Genomic DNA, 24208 nt, shown 5'->3' with positions numbered 1-24208 from the left:
GGAGATATTTAAGGGCACTGAATAATAAATAAAAAGGGAAAATGCCTATGGATATAATAATCACCCTAAATAACAAATAAAAGAGAGTACTGCCCTGGGTATTAAAGGGAGAAATGTCAGAGGAGATACTAAGTGCTTTAGACAATAAATGAAAACAGAAGGGTGAAAATAATAATGAAAATAGAGGGGAACCAGACTGCCAGGGGAGATAGTAAGTGTGCTGGGTATTAATGAAAAGGGAGGGGTGCCAATGGAGATACTAAGTGCCCCAAATATTAAAGGGAGGGGTGCCAGGGAATTTACCAAGTTTGTTGGGTATTAATGAAGATGGAGGGGTGCTAGGGGAGATAGTAGGTGTTCAGGTAATTAATAAAAATCGAGGGGTGCCAGGGAATATTCCAAGTGTGTTGGGTATTAATGAAGAGGGAGGGGGTGCAAGGGGAAATATTAAGTTCTCCAGATATTAAAGGGAGAGGTGCCAGAGCAGATACTATGTGTGTTGGGTATAGGGTTGCCTCCTTTTCTGGAAAAAAAATACTGCCCATCCTTTATATTCATCTTTTTTTCCGATTAATAACTTTGGGATCAACCATTATTTATACCAGCTAGGCCAGTAAAATAGCGGCCAATTGGCAACCCTAGTTGGGTATTAATGAAAAGGGAGAGGTGCCAGAGGAGATAGTATGTGCACTTAATATTAAAGGGAGAGGTGTCAGGGGGGATACCAAGTGTGTTGGGTATTAATGAGGAGGGAGGGGTGCCAGGGAATATACCAAGTGTGTTGGGTATTAATGAGGAGGGAGGGGTGCCAGGGAATATACCAAGTGTGTTGGGTATTAATGAGGATGGAAGGGTGCCAGGGAATATACCAAGTGTGTTGGGTATTAATGAGGAGGGAGGGGTGCCAGGGGATATACCAAGTGTGTTGGGTATTAATGAGGAGGGAGGGGTGCCAGGGGATATACCAAGTGTGTTGGGTATTAATGAGGAGGGAGGGGTGCCAGGGGATATACCAAGTGTGTTGGGTATTAATGAGGATGGAGGGGTGCCAGGGATATACCAAGTGTGTTGGGTATTAATGAGGAGGGAGGGGTGCCAGGGAATATACCAAGTGTGTTGGGTATTAATGAGGAGGGAGGGGTGCCAGGGGATATACCAAGTGTGTTGGGTATTAATGAGGAGGGAGGGTATCAGGGGAGATACTAAGTGTCCCGGAGGTATCAGGGGAGTTACTGAGTGCCCTGTGGCGATTAGTTGGGTTAATCACGTTCCAAGATTCTTTGTAAAGCCCTAGTAGCGGGTGTGGGGTTATTGTGTATATTAGTGAGTGAGCAGCAGGCAGATACACCTATCAATCCCCAGGCACGTGACTCCCGGCGGCTACATTGCCCCCTCTCCTTCTAGTCCTTTGTGTGCAGCACATCAGCCCCTTTGTGTCTGCCTTTCCTTACACATCCCATGATTCCCTCCTCCCTGTAGTAAGTCTATGCCTGTCCCTCTCTCTCTCCCTGTGCCCTGCCTCCTCCTCCCCCGCATGTCTGCTCGTATAGTCTGGCTCCTTCCTACAGGCTGAGTGGCGCAGCCCCGAGTCTCCCCCTTTCTCTCCTCCGAGTGTCCGGTGCCCCCCGCTCCTCATTCCTTACTCCCAGTTGCTGGTGGGCGTCACTACTGTGCAGGAGCCTCGGGGGGAACAAGCGCTGCGCACAGCGGCTCTGGCAGTGAGTGGGAGCAGACGCGGCAGGTAAGAGCCCTTACTCCAGCCTCCTGTTCAACCTGCGGCTGCTGTGCTGTCCCGAGGCGGGGGCCGCAGCTCTTGGCCTTTCTCGCCGCCATCTTGCCTGGGATTCACCGCTCTCTCTCTGCTGCCTCCTCCTCACCTCAGTCACACGGGATCATGTCGGGGGAAGCTGCAGACAGAGTGTGTGCCCGGGGCTCCTTGCCAACAGCAGTGCAACAATGTCTCTGCCTGCTGGAAACTTCCTTCTGCCTCTTGTCAGCCCAGCTGTTCCACAACTACAACTCCCAGCATTCCTTGCTATTGCTTTGCTTGCAGTGGGCTGCTGGGACTTGTTGTTTTCTTAGTCTGATATTGCTTTGGCTGCTCACTGTGTAGCACATCTGCTGCTGGGGGTGTAGGTAGAAGACACCAGCACAGCCCCCCTCAAACACACACATTTAGCTGCTGATCTCTGGTGCCAGTATTTCATTTATCAGGGAAGGTGGTAACCAGATTCCCAAAAGTGCAGCAAAGGGTAACTACTGTTACACATTTATCTCTTTGTTTGGAAAGAGGCTGTAACTATGGGATAATGCTTATAGTAACGTGGGGTCTGTAACTATGGGATACTGCTTATAGTAAGGTGGGGTGGGTCTGTAACTATGGGATACTGCTTATAGTAAGGTGAGATCAGGGATTGAGGCTGTAACTATGGGATACTGCTTATAGTAAGGTGAGATCAGGGATTGAGGCTGTAATTATGGGATATTGCTTATAGTAAGGTGAGATGAGGGACGGGGACTGTAACTAAGGGATAGTGCTTATAGTAAGGTGAGATGGGGGCTGTAACTAAGGGATAGTGCTTATAGTAAGGTGAGATGGGGGCTGTAACTAAGGGATACTGCTTATAGTAAGGCAAGATAAGGGGCAGGGGCTGTAACTATGGGATAGTGCTTATAGTAAGGTGGGGTGGGGGCTGTAACTAAGGGATAGTGCTTATAGTAAGACAAATGAGGGATTGGGGGGGGGGTGACTGAGGGATAGTGCTTATAGTAAGGCAAAGAAATAGTATAAAAGGGTGCAACTGTCTGATAAGTGTCCATACTAAGGGGTTGGTAACATCACAGGTGTCCAACTTTTAGCCCTCAGTTGTAGCTGAGCAAAGAAGGCTGCCGGCTGGATGCCCCCTGCATTATATAAATAATAGGCCCCGCCAGCTCTAGAGACAGCCTGGGCTCAGTGGCACCTATATCATACCAATGCGGCACGGATGAGTGTCATTTTCTTCCTACGTATGCTGCACGGCACTTTGGTTTCTATGCAACGGAGCTGATTACTATTCAGTGATGATCCCTGCGCATTTTATCAACATCCAATTGTAGGAAGAAAATCCTCCCAAGCAACCTGTTCATTACAATTCAGGGAGTTGTACCCCAGCAACAGCTGGAGGATGGCACATTGGGCACCTGATTTAGAGCATATTAAGGAAAACCAATTCTGCTCTTGCAACTATTTTTTTTTTTTTTTTTTTTTTTTTTACCGACAACTAACACTAGTAACTCTACAATATAGCCTTCTCTCCTATAAGACACCAGTGGAATGCCCGGCATCCCTGAGCCAAAATCTTTAGGCAGTTTGCTGGCAGTTTAATGCTGGAAGGCACATGCCTGGTAGTAAATAAGCAAACTGTCACTTGCAACTTGCAACGCATTATCCTCCAGCATCTGCATGGTTCAATAGCAATGCATGTTGCTAAGTAGCCGAGCAAGTGGATTTTTACGTGTTCAGAGGCGGCAATCCCTGCTCTGATCCAACATTTTCAGTCAGCAGGGGTTCTTTTTACTACTTGCAGCATTTCTCTGTCGGCTCCACATTCTCTCTCAGTGCTGCAGTGCCAGCACTTGGCCACACACTTGCACACTGGTGTTTTGTCTGTAGCACATACAACACATTGCCCTTTGTGTCTCCTCATCGAGAGCAAGGGAGTCTGCAATATTCTCCTCTTTTTAATTATACTTTGTGGCAAAACTATTACACCCTGCGGCCTCGGCCATAGCCGTGTCGATAAAAGAACTGATCCATTGTTAGTTTCACAACAAACCCTAATCATTTTCTTCTTCTCATTGTATTCATAGATGTATGTTTATTGTATATAGGGAGAGTGGGTCAGCCACACACCATTTGTGAGTAGGGTTGCCACCTGGCCAGTATTTTACCGGCCTGGCCGGTAAAAATGATGGTTGCCCTCAATGTTATTAATAGGAAAAAAAGATAAATATATAGGAAGGCCGGTATTTTTTTCCAAAAAAGGTGGCAACCCTATTTGTGAGTGATTCCTTCTATTCTTTGTGCCAAAGTTTTCGACTGTAAAGTTAATGAAGTCGGCATGTAGAAGTCTCTATTCCTAGCCCAGTGCTATAAATGGGATCCTTTGTGTTCCTTGTCTGCAGCGGCAACAGTCAGAGACAGGTCGACTCTTTCACTACTTCGAGATATCCCAATCTTGGAATTTGCATCTCTAAGTGAGATGTTTTCCACTTGCTCTTTTCCACTATATATAGATTAATGGCAGTGAAAAAAGAAAGATGCTCCCAAGTTGCCCCTAGTCTTTTTTTATTGCTGTTTCAGGATTTTTTGCACTTATGTTTTTGCTATTTTGCTTATAGTTAATATACTGATTCTTAGACTTAATGATCTAGGCTAACGTTGTCGCAGATACTACTATCTTGCAAAGAATAAGGGCTCCAAATCCTGCATTGACGTAACCAAGGCATTTTAAATAGGATTCTAGACCACATAAACTATTTTATAACGAGCCTCAGCCGTAAAGCATGACAAAGCTGTTGGAAGGAGAAAGGAAGGAGAATAAAACTCACTTATAAAAGGTATTATTTCTGGAGAACCCCCCCAACAATCAGTCCACTTTTACTAAACTGTTGAGAAAAAGCAGAGGTGGCCTGAAGCCAAAAATCCTTTGCAACAGGTTCCGTTTCACCTTATAAAATATAGATTCAAGAACAAAAGATAGGCTGCTTATAGTAGTATTCTTATTAAAAAATTTGCACCCAGCCAGTTCTTTAGGGTAATGACACATGGGACGAGTTGGGCATACAGGTACAAATCTGGTCAAGGTCATAAAATGAGTGGAGCTTTGCCTAATTTTGGCCCCCCATATGCAGGGCCCAAACTGGCTCATGTCATTGTTTGGCCCCTGGACTGTATTAATAGGATGACGTGGTCCACGCCAAACAGGACTTTCTTACCTGCCAGATATTGGTTGGAAAATTCACTAGGAAGGACCACACATGGGACAATATACATGTCACTCTTTCTGAAGAGGTTGAGTTGGCTTGTGTATAGACAGCTTTCGATGGCACCCTCTCTACTAATCATAGTAGAAACATGTTGTAAAGTGTCATACGGTTTTATTAAAAATTAAAATCGATGTTGTTGAAATAGAAATGTTATTTTAAAAAAAATCAGAAATAAAAAAAATTCACCAATACTAGCTAAGCCAAAGAAAAAATACAAAACAGTCTTGTGTTGATTACAGTGGACTATGCTGGTGAATTTGATACAGACTGGAATCTCCCCTTTTACCAAAGAAATTAGTAGCATGGCCTGCGCCAGATGAGTCAATAGCATCTGTTATACATAGTTGAAATGGCCCAATCTAAATCAGTTTGTAAAGCTCTTAGAAAGAACTTTGATATTGTCAGTGACATCCCTGGAATTTTCTTCTACAGCGTAGTTTGATTTCTCACCATCCAGATTTTTCCATATGGCAGCCAATAATGTATTCCGTCCAAATGGAAAATTAGGTTATAACATGGTCAACTTTGTTGCTTTTTGCCCATAGACGACAAATGCAGGTGCCTACTGTGCTGTGAGTTATGCACACGTAGACATCCTAAGGTGCCAGCTTTATGGAGCATGCTAACGTGCCATATTTTTCTCATCGCCTACTTGCATAGAACTTCTGTCAGTACCATATATTTTTTTCTACTTGTATCAAGAAGTCTGTGGAACTCTGGAAGTAGCCAAAAACAATTTTTGAACCCCCCATTTGGATAATCCTCCTCCAAACTACCTTGATGCAGTATTGGTATTAGGGATTTGGTTCGGGTTTTGGCCTTTTTCAGAAAAAAGTTTTTTTAAAAAGAAATCAACCGTGTGCGTATCGTGGTTTTCTTTCACCCTTCCTCATCCTGATTTGCATATGTAAATTAGGGTTCCGATTTGGTTCAGTATTTGGCCGAAACTTTTATGAAGGATTTGGGATTTGACTGCGTTCCAAAATAGTGGATTCATTGCATCACTAATTGGTATCGTTGACCCTTATGTTAACTAATATATTTTTGTTTTGCCTTCAGATTTCTGTTCAAAGAGAGAAACTTTACGAATAGAAACTGGCCAAATTCAATAGGAGGAAGCCGCTGCCGTCGGTCAATCCTCCACTGAGGACTTACATTGACTTATCGGGAGCTTACAAAAAGGTCCACGTACAGCCTTCAATTATGAAGCAATTAAAAAGAAAGCGAAAAAGCAATTTTAGTGTTCAGGAAACGCAAACTTTGCTGAAGGAAATTAAGAAAAGGAGAGAGATCATTTTCTCGAAGCAACTGAACACCACCATTAACGAGATGAAGCGCAAAGCGTGGGAAGAAATCGCTGAGTGTGTGAACGCCCTTGGGGAAGGGGAGCAAAGAACAGGAACAGAAGTGAAAAGAAGGTACCTGGACTGGAGAGCCCTAGTGAAAAGAAAGCGCCTCAACTCGGATGTCAAAATAGGAGGTTCTGCCTTTCAGCTCCCCTTGTCAGATTTAGATGACTCGATAAATGACGACACGGATGACAAACCGAGCGTGTTAACAAGTGAATCGAGCTTGGAGTGGAAAAATGTGACTGATGTGCGAGAAGCAAGTGAATCCATGACTGAAATTAAAGTAGAAGAAGAAGAAGACCCTCAGGGTTTTGAGGTAAGGAATCTGTATTTCTCCTTCTATTGAAACTATATATGCCTTTCTATACTTTCAAAACTGTGAAGTGTGTGTGAGTGAAAACATGGAAATGAGTCTCACTAGTATTTTTTTAAGCTTAAGCTAAACCTTAATTTGTTCCATGACACCATGAGCTTATCTAGCAATTAAAAGCCTATTAAAGTACCCTGCAACCTGTTAACGCATCAGCCTTTGGACACTACCATACACCTATGGGTGCTTAATGGTATTGGAATACTTGGGGGTACAGCCTGCTGGAATGGGCAGTGAAATCAGAGACGGTCGCATTCTCTGCGCTAGTGGAGGCTGCTGATCAGTGCAGTGCACCATGTAGGGCCACTATGGGCAACCTCAGTCTTAAGGTAGCCATAGACGCACCGATAATATCATAGGAAACTAATTTTCCTACAATATTCGGTGCGTTACGGTGGGAGACTAGCCGACCAATATCGGCAGAAGACTTGACTATCGGTCGGATTGTTGATCGGGCATTTTTGAAGGCACCGAACATCGCCCATAGTTAGTGTTGAGTCGTCAGATACAGGTAGAATTCTATTGTTTCTACCTGTAATTCAGCTCTACACGTGTATATTGAAAAAAACGTCTACGACCACCTTAACCCTTTGGTCAACAAATTCCTCTTGAAATTTAAACAGCAAGAAAAAATCTGATCTGAGTAACACACCGGGGAATGCTGTAGGCCAGTGGCTCGCAAGCAACATGTTGCTCGCCAACCCCATGGATGTTGCGCCCAGTGGCTTTAAAGCAGGTGCTTATTTTTTAATAACACGTTTTGTTGCATAAAAACCAGGTGTAGGGCCGAACAGGGCCAACTGTAGGCTTCCAGATCATACACAGTCTACCATACCCAATCACAGCCATTATTTGGCACATCCAGGAATTATTTAATACTTGTCTTGCTTCCCAACTCTTTTTACATTCAAGTGTGGCTTGTGGGTAAAATAGGTTGGTGACCCCTACTGTAGGCAATAGACTGCACTATGGTTCTTTGGGTTAAAGTCAATTGTTTCTGAGCTGTGACATTAGCTACAGCATCATAAGAGCTACCTGTGGGCTGCCATCTTTTCCCCCCACTACACATTGACTTAACACTACTTTCACCTAGTGAAGTAATTAGCATTTGAACTTGATTTCCAGCAGTATCATCATTGGTCTTCAAACTTGGTCCCCCTATATGGGGAAACCATTACCCTGTAGTTACTCTGTGAGGTGTGTTTTTGATTTAACACATATGGTTTTGCTTTTGTAAAAGATGTATGTTTTTACTTTTTCACTGTTTTGTATTGAAAACAATATAAGCTGCAACCGACTACACTTTAATGTGTCATATATGCACAAGTATTCCATATGTAGGTAGCAAACGTAAAGACATAATAAGGACTCCCCTCAGCAGTGTGCTGAGATTTAAAGGCAAACTAAAAATATGGTTTAAAATGTTACAATTTTTATACTAAACTTATTGCACCAGCCTAAAGTTTCAGCTTGTCAATAGCAGCAATGATCCAGGACTTCAAACTTGTCACAGGGGGTCACCATCTTGCAAAGTGTCTGTGACACTCACATGCTCAGTGGGCTCTGAGCAGCTGTTGAGAAGCTAAGCTTAGGGCTCGTCACTAATTATCCAGCAGAAAATGAGCTTCCTCTGTAATATAAGCTGATGCTACAGGGCTGATTATTAAATTCTGGTTCTAGTTGCACTGGTTTCTGTGCTGCCATGTAGTAATTATCTGTATTAATTACTAATCAGCCTTATATTGTGACATTTCTATTCTATGTGTACTTTATATTGTGAGTGGGTCCCTAAGTTCAGTAAGTGACAGCAGCACAGAGCATGTGCAGTGAATCAGCAGAAAAGAAGATGGGGAGCTATTGGGGCATCTTTGGAGAAACTGCTAAACGGCTGTGGTGGCCTTGGGCTGGTACAGAAGCCCAAAAGATAATGTACAACATTTCTAGCTACTTCTTTAGTTACGCTTTAGTTATCCGTTATCAGTTTATTCTCAAAAAAGGTTCTCTATTAAGGAGGTAGTTATTTCAGGATATCCTAAATATGTATTTTTTTTTTAATTATGAATTTACCTGCAAACTTGTAATCCACATTGCATCGCTTCTTGTGCTCGCTTTTGTTGAGTCCTGCTTAATTTTTAAGCCTTTATATTCTTGCTAAGGCAGCAGGATCTTCTGAATACACCAGAGAAGTACAAAAAGTACTGATTGACAGGAGGCCAGGTGCTTAAATGGCTGTAAATTACTAGGTTGTTTGGTGTCAGTCAGTAGCGCTGTGATAGTGGGATTGTTGGAAATAGATTATACTAGCACGGTATATTGTCTAAGAGACTAATGAAAGAAGTAGGAATCTTCAGGTCTTTAAGCCTAAATTTTCGTTTTATTTCTTTGTGAATTTTATTGTTATTCCTGTATAACATTTAGGTCATGACAGGGTCAAGTCTACGAGACAAACAAGAAGCAGAATGTTCACTTTTAACCCTTTCTGTGCCACAGGTTGTAGAATCTATGACGCCAACGCAGATGTACCAGCTTGCCAGCACCATAGATTCTACGTATCTGGGTTATTTTGAGGTTAGTTGGAAATCTTGAGTTGCCTGGCAGCTTACAGTCCATGTAGCGCCCATGGACCCTTTAAGGAAAGGGTTAAAAATTAACATACACCTATATTTAAACACACGCTCAGTCTGTATAAACACACATATATAGACCTGCTTTCTTTGTTGACAAGCTATTAATTATGATATTCATGCTACATTTACGGCAGTTTCCGTGGCTACTAAATTTATCACTTCTTCCATAGCAAAGAGCAAAAGAAGGTACTGAACACTGCGGCTAATGTACTAGCTTAGATTTCTATATTGCACCCATAGCAACCAATCAGCAATTCGTTTTCATCTGACTACTACAAGTTAGCAGATTAGCCATAGTGTTAGTTCCTACATTTATTATAGAATGAAAATGTCTCCTACACAGTAAGATATTCATTGCCAAAAATCTTTTATTTATAGGCGAATAAAGGGATGGTTCACCTTTAACTTTTAGTATGTTATAGAATTGCCAATTCTAAGCAAGATTTCAGTTGGTCTTCATTATTTATTTTTTATATTTTTTTTAATTATTTGCCTCCTTCTTCAGGCTGTAAAAACTCAAAAACCACAAATAATAAAAATGAAAACCAGTTGCTAATTGTTTCAGAATATCACTCTCTACAAACAACATGCTAAAAGTTAGTTTCAAGGCAAAAAAAATGTGTGCATTTATATAAAAATATTATATTTTACTATTATTTCTTTCTTTAAAAGCAAAATTACAAATGTTGAATTCGTCTGACTTTTTCAGAGTCCTAATTGGAAAAAACGAGTGTCACATCCCTGCCTGGGAATTCAACTCAACGCCCGGCAAAATAGAATTCTATATAATAAGACTCCTAGTGATGAACAGGTATGTGATCCTTAATCTATAATTATCAGTTACCCTCAAAACTGAAGCAGGCTTGATGTAAGAACTCTTTCATTTAGGAGCATGTTTTATACAAAATACACCTAAATACATATTTTATATATTTATTGTTTGCAGTTAGCTAATTGAAGTGTAAAATTTCTAATGCTGTGTTACTTGCAGGGCTGTGGAGTCGGTACATAAATCCTTCAGCTCCTTAGTTTATAGTACCTCCCAACTTTTAAAGGATCAGTAACACCAAAAACTGAAAGTGTATCAAAGTAATTAAAATATAATGGCTCTGCACTGGTAAAACTTTGTTTGCTTCAGAAACACTACTATAGTTTATATAAAGAAGTTTCTGTGTAGCCATGAGGGCAGCCATTCAAGCTGGAAAAAAGGAGTAAAGACATTGGTTACATAGCAGATAACACACAAAACACCATTGTATTGGACAGAGCTTATCTTTTATGTGCTATGTGACCTGTGTCTTTTCTCCTTTTTTCCAGCTTGAAGTGCTGGCCCCATGGCTACACAGCATCTTGTTTATATAAACTATAGTAGTGTTTCTGAAGCAAACTCACAGCTTTTACCAGTGCATGCTAACAGTAAATTATACTTTAAAACACTTTAATTTTACTATTCCTTTAATATACTAATGTATTTTCCATGTTGATTGAAAGAAGTTACATGCAAGGTATTTTATCACTGCCAAAGCTCAAAAATATAAACCACATCCTTTGGTATTTCTAAACCAAACCAAAGTCAAAAATAAACTGTATAAACTAAAAAACAATTGGAAAACCTAAAACAACTTGTATATGAATTGAACCTGGCATACAGATGTAGAAAAGCTGTTAAATACAATCCAAAATGAACTAAAGTATTGTTTTTAGAAACAATCTTGCTTCTGCCATATCCTTCATAATAGAAGCTTTTAAAATGAATTTGATTATTTTCACTGCTTTAAAATTATTAGGAGTCGGTAAATTTTTGGTGGCTCCAACTCCAGATACCCAAAATTGCTCCACAGCTCTGGTTACTTGTTTGTCTTGGCCATACATTACACATGGACACAAAGCGGCGGCAGGCTATTGAAATATATAATAAACTGTGTTAATAACTGTGTAAGTCAGTGTTCATGTTATGCCATTGGAAGAAGCAGTCATTGTTGCTCCTCTGCCCTCAGTCCTTGAGTTTCATAGTTAGTTACATAGTTAGATTGGGTTGAAAAAAGACAAAGTCCATCAAGTTCAACCCCTCCAAATGAAAACCCAGCATCGTGGAGTGCATTGTGGTTTCTTTATTTACTGTTCTGGAAAAGCCACGTCTACTGTTTTCAGCCTTTATATGACCACCTTTATAAATAGGAGGAGAGCCCACCTACCTGCAATAAAAAAGGATTTTAGATTAATAAACTAGTAATGTGCTACAGTATTTTTGCTATTTCTGGGAACCTCATTTGAAGACAATTAGAGAAAGATAATCATTTTTGCAAAATATCTGCCTTGCCTGTCAAATAGTTTCCCATGGCAAATAACTGGCCAGATACCTTATTGTGGGCCTGGTAAGTATTTCAGCTGCCTTGTCCTTATATATTTTTTCCAACTGGGGACTCCACATCACATTATAAAGTACAGGTATTTGTTCTCCTTAGCTAAACAGATAAGTCCTTTTTTCAGTACATGAGGTGGTAATTTGAGAAACTGATTATTGTAACTGATAATTTGTTTTAAAATAACCACTTTTCCCCAATTGTTTACTTTGGTAGTTTGAGATTGAAGAAGAAGAAGATGAAATGTTATCAACCGTTCTTCCTGACTCCAGAGAAGAAAATGACCTTCCGGAAGAATTTCCTAGAATTGAAGAGTTTGGTACCTTGAGCTCCATAGCACGAATACCTTACAAAGATTCCCATCTGCTCGTAACCTTAGAGAAGCAGAAACTGGAGCTAGAGCGCCAGCGTTTAAGTATCGAAGCAGAGCGTCTTCAAGTAGAAAAAGAGAGACTGCAAATTGAAAGGGAAAGGTTACGGCACTTAGATATGGAGCACGAAAGGCTGCAGCTGGAGAAAGAGAGACTGCAAATTGAAAGAGAAAAACTGCGACTCCAGGTTATGCATGTGGAGAAACCAAATCTAGAGAATGATTTTGCTCAACCAGAAAAGACTGTTTTGCAACCACTGGACATAGAAGCCGAAAAACTAAAGCTGGAAAGGGAGCATTTGCAGTTGGAAAAAGAGAGGTTGCAGCTCCTGAAATTCGAATTTGAGAAGCTTCACATAGAAAAGGAGCGCTTGCAGGTAGAGAAAGAACGCCTTAGAATTCAAAGAGAGGGGCACCTTCAGTAAAGTAGACACCCTGCTACGTAATGTTTAGCTTTTTAGTAAAACAGCTTTAGCTTTGTGTCTGTTCCTCTGTCTGTAGATCTTGCTCTTCTATTGACCAGCAGGGCCGCCCACTGGTGTGTTCCTTAGCTGTTCTTAGCAGAAGGCTTGACAACTTTCAGCCAAATGGTAATTCTGAATTCTTCAATGTGCCTGCATTAATTAGCGGTTTGTGAGACTGTTAGAATACTTAGACTGTTTTGCATCCCACACAGGTATTTTTAGTGCTAGAGGAACCAATGTTTTAAGAAAGACTTTGTACATGTGTAACTGCTCTGTAGGACCTTGTTTCTGTGTCTCAGTGTTCCATCTGTTTTAACTTGAACTCATTTTTGTAGGACGCCCTTCATCTGACCTTCACTCACTGCAGAGCGAGCTGCGTAGCTTGTGGCCTACAGGACTCCCAAATCCATAGTGAGACAACTTTTGATGGGATAAAAGAGAAAGCGAATACGTAGTGCCAGGTTCTTAAGAACATTTTCTTCTTTCTGTCTTTTCTTTCAAACTGCATCACTGAACAAAGTGTTGTTATTCTGTAAAGTATTTTTATATCAATATTCATATTTCCTTTTTATGTTTTGTAAAACATTTTAAAAAGATAGATTAGTTTGTTCTTTGGTGCTCTTTGATAACATCTTGTTCAAACTTTTTTCTCGATGGCTTATGCAGTCCATCAGCTCATAGATCCCAACATTTGTCAGCCAACCCTAATTTTAAATATTTCTGACATGTTTGAGAAGCTTTTGCTTATAAATGACTTGTTCTTGACGTTTTTATTTTTTTACAATTAATATGTTTAGGATGAATCGTTTTTGCATCCTCGCCAAAAACATTACTTTTCTCTCTAAAGTGCAATTTTCTTTTGTGTACTGGTGTTTTTAATCTTCCATTCATAATTGGGATGCACAGAAAAATGCTGTCATGAAATTGCTCGTACTAAACTTATACCCGCTGGCTATTAATGATCTGCTGTTGATCTCTAAACACAGATGAAGAGATTTACAATTTAATGTTGAACATATTTTTTGAATAGTATTATTTTTGAAGTGAGAGAGGGTTTTTTTCCCCCAAGCTTTATCCCTTTTAAAGGGAAATTGTAATTATAATTTGGAAATATTCTTAATGTGGCCCTAGTGCAGAAAAAATGCCAAATGCTAGAATTGCTTGTTTTCATTCACATTGTGCCTCTACTATTTGAATTTCAGTTAAAACCAAAATTATCCGCACAGTGAAGAAGGAACAACATATCAAGAGGTACACATGACTTCGTTTACCTTACATGTAATTATTATATGGACCACCCAGGGCCGAGCCAAGCTGACCGGGCGCCCTAAGCAACCCAGCTGGCCAGCCCGCTAACTACAGTTCATGCACGCCAGACCAAGACTTCGTGTATGTGCAGTAACAGAGGGGAGTGAAGGAGAGGGGAAGAGGGCAATGAACATAGTCTAGCGCAGGGGTCCACAACATTTTTTGGCCCGGGGACCAAAAAAGAGCCAATTTTTTTTCCAAGGAGCGGGGGGGGGGGGGTTGGAGGGGTCGGCGTCCAATTTGGGCACGTCGGCATCCAATTTGGCGCACCGTGTTCATTGTTCGGCGCCCCAGTTCAGGACTGTCCATGCCCCGGTGGTTGGGGACCCCTGGTCTAGCGGTAGGCAGAAGACGTTTAACCTGCCAAGCGCCCCCTTATTGTTGCACCCTAGGTAGATGCCTCTTTTGCCTACCCCTTGTTCCGGCCCTGGGAACACCTCCATATTATATGGGGTGGTCCATCTTTTGAGAAACAATTTGTTTCTGCTAGCTAAATTCAAGCAAACCTCTTGCCATTTTTCCTGACCATATGGCCACTGGATAATTGGAACAGAGAGGACACACCCTCAAGGCACTAATTCAATGGAGTTAACTGAATAGCAGCTCAGAAATAGTCATGGAAAAAGTACAGAAGTATCACACACTCCAATTTTTGGCACTGCCACTTTCTCCTTTTTTGTGTCCCTGATGTAGACCCCCCCCCAGGTGGTTGAATTACATCAGGTATTTTTTTCTGTGTGATATAATGTGCAATTCCTCTGTACTTTTCAGTATAGCTACTGGATAAGCTCTAACTAGGAGACTAAATATATCTTTTAGATCCTTTTGAATATAAAATGTATGTCAGTTCACTTTACAATTCACTTCAGAATTCTGTTCTATCTGTAAGATTTGGACCAGTCTTTGCAGTCACATCAAAACTGAATTTTTAGAGGCAAATTAAATAATTTTCAAAAACATTGCACCTTTTCCCTCACGTCCCTACAGGCAGCACTTACACATGAGATAGGCTCCTTCCTTTAGGTAGGAAAAACACATTGTCCAATAAAAAACATCCCACCCCCATATAACCTCTACTCCTCCTCTATACATCAGTGTTTTTCCTACCTGCGGGTAGATAATATCGTCACGTTTGTTGTTTTAAACTACCATGGTAGTCAGGCTGCAGGAGACACTTCTGATTGTGCTCCCTGGGGAGGTGCTGTGCGGGGTATGGTGGTAGGGTTCACATTGGCGTCCCTCCCCTGGAGCTTCAAGGTTTATGGGGCTGGCAGTTTTTTCTTGCGGGCCCAGTGTGACTCGGGAAGTGCGTTATTTCTGGGTCTCCATTTTAAAAAGAGGCAATCTGTATAGCGTGGCTGGCTGCTTCTCCGGAGATCTGGTCCATTTATTCAGCCCCTGCCCATGCTGTTAAGTTCCGCTCTACTCTGAGCAAAATCTTATTATATAAGTATATTGGACTCCATTTTTTCATTGTATTTCAACCATGTCTAAAAAAAAACAAAAAAAAAAACCTAAGGTTAAAGATATCAAAAAGGAATCTAAGAAGCCTTCTGGGGATAATTTTTGTGCTGGATGTAATACCATTCTGCATACTGATCATTCTGACAAATTATGTAGTGCATGTAGAGATTCAGCTACCTGGGCCTTCTAATTCTATGTCATATTTTATGTCATGGTTTAAAGATACTATGTCACAGACCTTGGAAACTGTTGAAACTTCTATGTTTTCTAAAGTAACAGATGATTATGTTTGTGAAAATCTTATTGGTGAAGATATTTCCTCAGAGGAGTCAGAAGGTGAAGGTACATCTTATGCTAAGGATTCTGACTCTGAAGAAGGAGAATGTTCTGATAATGAGGAATTTTTTTCCTAGGAAAATTTAGGGCCACTATTTAAAGCAGTTAGGGATACCATGGGGGGAGATATAGATCCCGAACCACCTAAAAAGAAAGGTAAACTCTTTTCTAAAATTTCTAAAAAGAAAGCTGTTTTTCCAGTAGAGGAACCTAAAAAAGGACAGATGAAAGCTGAATGGAAAAATATGGAGAGAAAGCTTACCATTCCTAAAAGATTTTAGGCTTTATTTCCTTTTGATCCTACTGATTGTAAAAGCTGGAATTCCTTGCCAAAAGTTGATGCCCCAGTAGCTCAAACTGTTAAACGCACTACCGTTCCTTTTGAGGATAGTTCTGGGCTAAAAAATCCTATGGATAGAAAGGCTGATACTGCTTTGAGAAAAGCTTATATATCAGTGCAGGATTTAAACCAGCTATTTCAGGTGCATCAGTAACCAGGTCATTGAGAATGTGGTTGGCTCAGCTACAGAAGGGAATTAAGAAAGCTGCACCCAGAGAAGTGTTTTTAAATGATTTTTCCATTCTTTTCATGGCATCTGATTTCCTCACTGAAGCAGCAATAGCTTCTATTGATATGTGTGCTAAAACTACAGCTTTTTCTACCCTAGCACAAAGAGCTCTCTGGCTCAAACCATGGGCAGCTGATGTAGCTTCAAAAAATCGTTTACTGAACCTTCCCTTAGAAGGAGAAAAGTTGTCCGGAACTTGACTCACTGGTGGAGAAGAAATCAGATGATAAGTTAAAGTCATTGCCGCAAAATAGTCGTAATTCTAAGAAATATTTTTTTTTTTGTTTATACAGACCTTCAACCATTAAAGCAGGGCAGGATTGGAAATTCAATAAAAAACAGAGGGAAAGATCATCTCAAAGAGATAAACAAACAAGGGGTAGGGGTGCCCTTCCTTTGGTAACACGTTTTTTTCGGCATGACACCAAATTCGGGGAGGCAGGTTGAGAAGCTTCTATTCCACTTGGGAATCAATTACCACAGATCGTTGGGTTCTACAGACTATCAAAAGTGGTTATACAATAGAATTCCTTTTAAAACACCTTCACGTTTCACAAAAATGCCTTTTTCAACAGAAAGAGAAAAAATCTTTTCTTCAGCTATCCAAGAATTCAAAAGTCAAGGTGTTTTACGTCCAGTGCCAAAAACTCAGGAATTTCAAGGTGTGTATTCCCGTATTTTCCTTGTGCCAAAATCAAATGGAAAGGTCAGAACTATTATAGATTTAAGATTCCTCAACAAATTTATTAGCAAAAAGAGGTTCAAAATGGAGACCGTACGATCGTCAATAAATACTCTTCTTCCAGGAGATTATATGGTTACACTAGATCTCAAAAATGCTTATTTACACATACCCATAAGAGACTTGCATCAAAAGTATCTGAGAATTGCCATTTAAAGAGGCAAGGTGATAGAACATTTGCAGTTTACGGCCCTTCCTTTTGGCTTACAAGTGCTCCAAGGGTATTCACAAATTTTTTTTCAGTTGTCGCAGAATACCCAAGGTCTTATGGAGTGTCCCTTCTTCCTTATTTGGACGATTGTCTTCTAAAAGCAAGTTCGACGAGAGAGACATTCAAGTCACTATTATGACTAGAAAAACTAGGGTGGTTAATAAACAAAGAAAAGTCTTCTTGTCCCATCACAAAAGAAAACATTTCTAGGATTCATCTTCGATACTGACACAGGAACGATTTTTTTGACCGGAGACCGATGTCAAAAAATTTGTCAAAAAGTAAAAGAACTTTGCATAATGAAAAAACCTTCATTCAAATCCTAGTAAACTTAGGTCTATTTTCAGCTGCCATAGAAGCCATCCCGTGAGCAAAGTGTCATATGAAGCAATTTTTCCTATTAACCACGGGGGACCAACAACAAAGGTCATTGGACAAAACAACCTGTCTTCCTTCAAGGGTAAGAGAATCCCTACTATTTTAACAGAAGAAGCACCTGTCTTCCACAGCCAACTGTTGGTCCTGACAACTGATGCCAGCAAAAGAGGTTGAGGAGCTCATTTGGATGTCACAGTATCTTGAGAAGCAGCCTTTGCTCAGTCTGTCTTGGATACCTCATGTTCTTAATATCCCGCCCTTCTTAGACTGCTTTTGAACTCTCCTGTGTAAGTGCTGCCTGTAGGGACATGAAGGAAAGACAGGATTTATACTCACCGTAAATCCCTTTTCCCTCAGTTCCCAAGGCAGCACGCTATTCCCTCCCTAATAAAGCATGATATATATATATATATATATATATATTCTTGGTATTGCTTTTTAATCAGTGATGTATAGAGGAGGAGTACAGGTTATATGGGGGTGGGATGTTTTTTTATTGGACGATGTGTTTTTCCTACCTACAGGGAGGAGCCTATCTCATGTGTAAGTGCAGCCTTTGGGACTGAGGGACAAGGGATTTACGGTGAGTATAAATCCTGTCTACAATCATAATTTTTTTTTTCTCCTTGATCGCTAACATATTTAATACATATTTCATAACATATATATATATATATATATATATATATATATATATATATATATATATATATATATATATATATATATATATATATATATTTTTTAAATAACTGGTTCTCTGCAACTGAATTTACTGTTTGTCTCCTCTTTTTGCTAAACTGTGCGCAGAACCTTATCCTGCCGGCTAGCGAGAGTAGCAAGAAAACTATCAGGTATTGCTGCGGTTTTCTGCATTCCAAAGGGCAGGGGAAGCAAAGCGGGTAGTTTCATTTAATTATTTATTGTTAAGACTAATCTCAGTGAGGAACAACCCCACTCTGCTTCCCTGCCCTTCAGAGGCCGGGAAAGGCCCGCAGCTAGGAGAGGAGACAAACCGTGAATTCAACTGCACAGAATCAGTTATTTTAAAGAAACGATACAAAAATTCTAATTGAAGTACATTGCAAATATTCTTCTTTTTATGTGTATGAGCAGTACCTGCAATATTGTTTTTTGACTTTACATCCCCTTTAAGAAAAAATCCAAATTGGTTGAAAATAACATTGTTGACTGGTTTAAAATTTTTAATTAGATTTTTACGCTTGATAAGTCACTTAAACTTGGAGTCTGATATTTAAATTCCCTACCTATGGTGAGATATAGAATTGTGGTACACTTTTTTATAAAAGCTGTTTGCGTTTATTTTTTTTTTCTTCTTCAAATAATCTTTGTTCTGTAAAGATACAGAATAAACCGGGAGCAGCCGTTTTGCTACATATATATATATATATATATATATATATATATATATATATATATATATATATATATATATATATTTTAAATAACTGGTTCTCTGCAACTGAATTTACTGTTTGTCTCCTCTTTTTGCTAAACTGTGCGCAGAACCTTATCCTGCCGGCTAGCGAGAGTAGCAAGAAAACTATCAGGTATTGCTGCGGTTTTCTGCATTCCAAAGGGCAGGGGAAGCAAAGCGGGTAGTTTCATTTAATTATTTATTGTTAAGACTAATCTCAGTGAGGAACAACCCCACTCTGCTTCCCTGCCCTTCAGAGGCCGGGAAAGGCCCGCAGCTAGGAGAGGAGACAAACCGTGAATTCAACTGCACAGAATCAGTTATTTTAAAGAAACGATACAAAAATTCTAATTGAAGTACATTGCAAATATTCTTCTTTTTATGTGTATGAGCAGTACCTGCAATATTGTTTTTTGACTTTACATCCCCTTTAAGAAAAAATCCAAATTGGTTGAAAATAACATTGTTGACTGGTTTAAAATTTTTAATTAGATTTTTACGCTTGATAAGTCACTTAAACTTGGAGTCTGATATTTAAATTCCCTACCTATGGTGAGATATAGAATTGTGGTACACTTTTTTATAAAAGCTGTTTGCGTTTATTTTTTTTTTCTTCTTCAAATAATCTTTGTTCTGTAAAGATACAGAATAAACCGGGAGCAGCCGTTTTGCTACAGTGGATTATTTAACCTTGACAGTGGATCTTTGTTGCACGATTCACTTGGCATTTTCACCCCAGCGCACCATGATGTATGTTCATTTTACATGGTCATTACGATCTGTAACAGGTGCAGTATGCCACGTGGTAATATATATATAATTTAAGTTCACCTGACAACTGAATATTTTAAAGTAACTCTGTGAATATTGGTAATGACCATTTAGAACTTTCCAGGCTGTGAATCTTTTCTCATGTGTAGTATGACATGCCAATCGACTTACACAAAATCGTCTGTAATTGATGTGCACGCTTCAGAAGCAGTTCAAAGAAGAAAAAAAAAACCATACATTTACGGCAGTAACTCTGTGAGCATCTACGGTACACGTGTATGTATAAAACTGTATAAAGTATCTGCCCATGAGATATGTGTTGCTGACGATTGGTCGTGTATGCCCTCACATTCTTGTTTTCCGATTTTTGTCGCTAAGGTGGGACAATTGCTTGTTGGAAGCTGTACCTAGTGACTTGCATATTAATGATGATAATATACTCACACCAAGAATAATCTCCGTATGTTCATTTTATGCACAACCACCTGTTAGTGTTTTGTTAACATTGTACATGTAGGAAAGAGTATATTAATGTCTAGTGTTATTAAATACCAATAACTACAGTGTATATCTAGAACTTGATTCATAGAAATAAAAAGTAACATCAGTGTGCAAAGACAGTGTTTTTTTTTTTTTTAAGTTGCTGGAAGTCATCTGTACTTATAATACGGCATCTGGCAAAGCTGCACTTGTTCTTTCTGGTGTTTCAATTGTTGGAGCTGTCTGCCCAAACGATAGACCGGTATCCATCTGAGTGTATTGCCGGCTTAGATTTGTTTGTCAAATCTCATTAATCAGACTGTTCAGCCCTAGCGCCAGTGATCAAATTGTCCAGGGAGCATGTTTGCTGTAATCATTCTTGGCCTGCAAAAATAGCGCAATGTCTTCTAAAGCGTGTAGTAAATATGCTGGCAATCGTTGCAATAAATCAATGGTCAAAACGGCCCATCTGCTTAAAACTGCACATGCCCCCCTCCTCTGTAAAGTGTTAAGCTGGCCATAGACGAACAAAATATGGGATGAACGATCGGTCGGTGCCCTTTCCCGACCTGCCACTAACCATTCAGATAAAATAAGCAGCAAAGAGAGCAAACCAGCCGATGTCCTGCCGGTCACAGTAATCGTGCGAAAGACAAATTCTACTGGGAAGCTCACAGCAATACCTGCAGAGATATCGTCAGCCGACAGAAATCTTTTAACCTGGCCGATCATCCAAAAGACTGATCTCCATGGGACGAAAATGTCGGGACTCTCCACACACGGTCTGAAAATCATATGAATCGAGGATTCTTATCGGATCTTTGCATCTATGGCCAGCTTAAGTTGCAAACTTTATAAATCTCATTCTTAAATATGGATGTTAAGGCCTCCGACATTAGTGTGCACCATGGTTCATAATCTTAGCCTGAACATCAAGCCATTTTATTGTGTATTTTTTTTTTAAAGACAAATATAAAAAGCTGTCAACGTTAAAAAACAACGATCTTGCTGTGCTATGTCAATGCTGTCTGTCTCAGGTAAGTAGTCCTGGGAGTACAATAAAGTTCTCAATCTCAATTATTACCATTATCAGAGAAGAGCATTTATTTTCAAAGCAATAATGGCAAACGTATGTCCCTTTTATAGTGTGTTCATCCAACTTAAGCTGGTCACAGATCTAAATTGGACTAATTCTAACATTTGGCTCTCAAGCCAGCAACTGGATCACAAGGCAGACTTTTGCAGATTCATTGGCCATGGACCTTATTCACAGCCCAATGTATACATTGACTGCTTACTAATTCAATGCTTTAAAAACAGGGCCATAAGTCCTATTAATAGTATAAATAACAAATACTTATGACTATTTATCTATATACAGGCCCTATTTTCAAAGGAGTAAAGGAATAATGTAGACTGCTTACAACACTTTGCCAGAAACCAAATAATATTCCTAAAGCTTTGAAAAAGCATAACATTTGTTTTATACCTAATAAATAGTTGAGTAGTTCTCAACTGTGGGGCTGAACCCCCAGGGGGGCCAAATGATGTATAGTGAGGCCATTCTGTATCAAGACATTGAGCTTGTAATGATGTGCTGGTTGTTCCAAAACCCACAGGTGAGGTGGGTTTGGGTTGAAATTTGGACAATCATTGTGGTTCAGGTTGAGTGCGGGTCAGACTGGTAAATTTAGTGTTTCCTGAAGGTTCTCCCTCTTGGAACCAAAAGCACATGCATAAGGTGGTGTACAGTTCATACTATTTTTATTATAATTATTTTTATTTTGCATAAAAGAAAACCGACAGTCTAGGAACTGGAAATACCGGACAATCCCCAGTTTGCAGGGATATTAAGGTACTTAATTTAGTATCTCTAGTGTCCTGAACCAGCTGAACAAATTAACAGTAAAATAACAACTGAGCATTATGGGTACTGGCTTTTTTCCACCAAATTATAATGACTATGACATAGGCCAAGTATGGTGTCAGAGTGGGAGAGAGGGGGTGTGGGGGCCTCTCCTAGCAGTTCAGTTTTTGAAGGTTAGGGTAGGTGCGGGTTGAGTTTTTCCTGACCGAATTTCACTATTTTCACTTCATGCATAAGTTATGCATGATTCTGTATTCTGTTTTAACTTAAGCATAGCAATGCTTTTTATGAATTATATAACTTTAATAAAAAAGTGGCCTAATGAATTATGTGGTTGGAAGAGGGGGTTCTTGACCTTAAAAAGTCATAATATAGGGCCCTACATTTCACCTGGCACCTAGAGGAACTAGGTTATATTAGTAAACAAACAAAGGCACCCTCTCCACAGAATGGTTCATCGCCTACTTACCATGAACAATGAGCATTAACTTTATTCAGCTCTCAGCAAGCATTTCTGTGTCCATGCAGTGGAGCGGTACCTGCGGGTTACCAGCAAAAACCTGCGGTACCCTGCGAGCTGAGGATAGAAGTTCCGGGTGCGGGTATAGACGCGAGTCGGCGGTTGTGCGGGTCGAGCTGCGGGTCTTCTCAATAGCGATATTTACTCCTTTTTTTTCTGGTCACATCCACTTCCGATGACGTCACTTCCAGTTTACAATTACAGCACAAAAGGCACCCTCTCCACAGAATGGTTCATCGCCTACTTACCATGTACTATGAGCATTAACTTTATTCAGCTCTCAGCAAGCATTTCTGTGTCCATTTGAGTGATCTCTAATCCCAATATTCTTGTTCAATACAGTACCCATCTTGGTGGCACTGCATCAGCCTACACAGTGCTTCAACTAACCTACATTCTAGAGTTGACTGGTGATTATAAACAATAAAAAGCCATTGTTTGTACACAAAGAAAAGTGTGATTGCCAGTGAACAGTTTACAGTTACATAAACATCATGTTTGAAGAAAAGAAATTGGCTTCACATTGAATGAATATTTAAGGGAGATTAGACTGGTAGTCACCAGAAACCCTCTCCTTATCCCATAGAGATACTCTATGGGATAAGTAGATACTCACCCTGCAGAAGTTTCAAACCTGACCAATAGATATCTTCCCATCAGAGGGGTCCCATTCTTGGGTCAATAAGCTGCCAGTTTGCTCTAGGTCCCCAACCTTTTTTTACATGTGAGCCACATTGAAATATAGATGGTGAGCAACATAAGGATTCAAAAAGTTCCTGAGGGAGCCAAATATGGGCTGTGATCGGTAGCCCCTATGTGGACTGTCAGTCTGCAGGAGGTTCTGTTTGGCAGTACACATGGTTTTTATGCAGATAAATCTTGACTTCAAGCAAGGAATTGAAAAATAAGCACCTGCTCTGAGGCCACTGAGACCAACATCCAATGTTGTAGATCACTGCTCTAGAGGGACCCAGTTGACAGATTTTATTGGTCAGTGAATGGCCAGAGTTTAGGTTTGTGTTTCAGCTAGTTAATGCAATGTAGAAGTGACAACCTCCAACTGCAATGGCAATTTTTTAACCAAGTCCCTGCTAATATATAGATATAGATCAGAGTTGGAAGAAAAAGTAGTTAAAAAAAATAGTTATGTTTGGAGCTCTTTACCAGTGAATCCAACAAGCCATAGATCACTGATTTAAACTGTACTAGATACTGATAGAATTGTGAACTGTAAAATAAATTGATAAGTTAAACCTACCTGCAAAAACAAGCCATGGGTCAGCCAAACTGTTCGGAAAGATTATGGAATAAAATAATTCTAGATTATCTATCTATCTAATCCATTTATAGAGGAGAAGCCAGAGATTTTAGAGCCAAAAAATATTAATTTATGAAATGATCAAAAATACTTTGTTATAAGTTTTCTTTCTATATATCTTCCACATGGTGGCACTATTACTACACTCAAAAGCTTGCTCTCCAGCTAGGTAAGAAAAATATGTATGAAAAATGGTTGAATGAAATGCAACCTTATAGGAGAACCGATGCTT

General features: G+C 39.9%; 1 protein-coding gene across 4 annotated transcripts; it reads left to right on the top strand.

The window, feature by feature from the left end:
• Positions 1-1075: 1075 nt before the first annotated feature.
• Positions 1076-17062, top strand: msantd4.L (Myb/SANT DNA binding domain containing 4 with coiled-coils L homeolog). Of its 4 annotated transcripts, XM_041581057.1 has the most exons (7): positions 1076-1741; positions 6091-6696; positions 9241-9318; positions 10087-10188; positions 11957-12487; positions 12910-13035; positions 13777-17062. In XM_041581057.1, exons 2-6 carry the CDS (start codon positions 6235-6237, stop codon positions 13027-13029), a joined length of 1293 nt encoding a protein of 430 aa, XP_041436991.1. In that variant the 5' UTR covers positions 1076-1741; positions 6091-6234; the 3' UTR covers positions 13030-13035; positions 13777-17062.
• The last annotated feature ends 7146 nt before the right edge of the window (positions 17063-24208 follow it).

This window comes from Xenopus laevis, chromosome 2L (genome assembly GCF_017654675.1).
Source record: "Xenopus laevis strain J_2021 chromosome 2L, Xenopus_laevis_v10.1, whole genome shotgun sequence".
Classification (NCBI taxonomy): domain Eukaryota; kingdom Metazoa; phylum Chordata; class Amphibia; order Anura; family Pipidae; genus Xenopus; species Xenopus laevis.
Note: the sequence above shows the minus strand (reverse complement) of the source record. Positions and strands in the feature narration are given on the sequence as shown.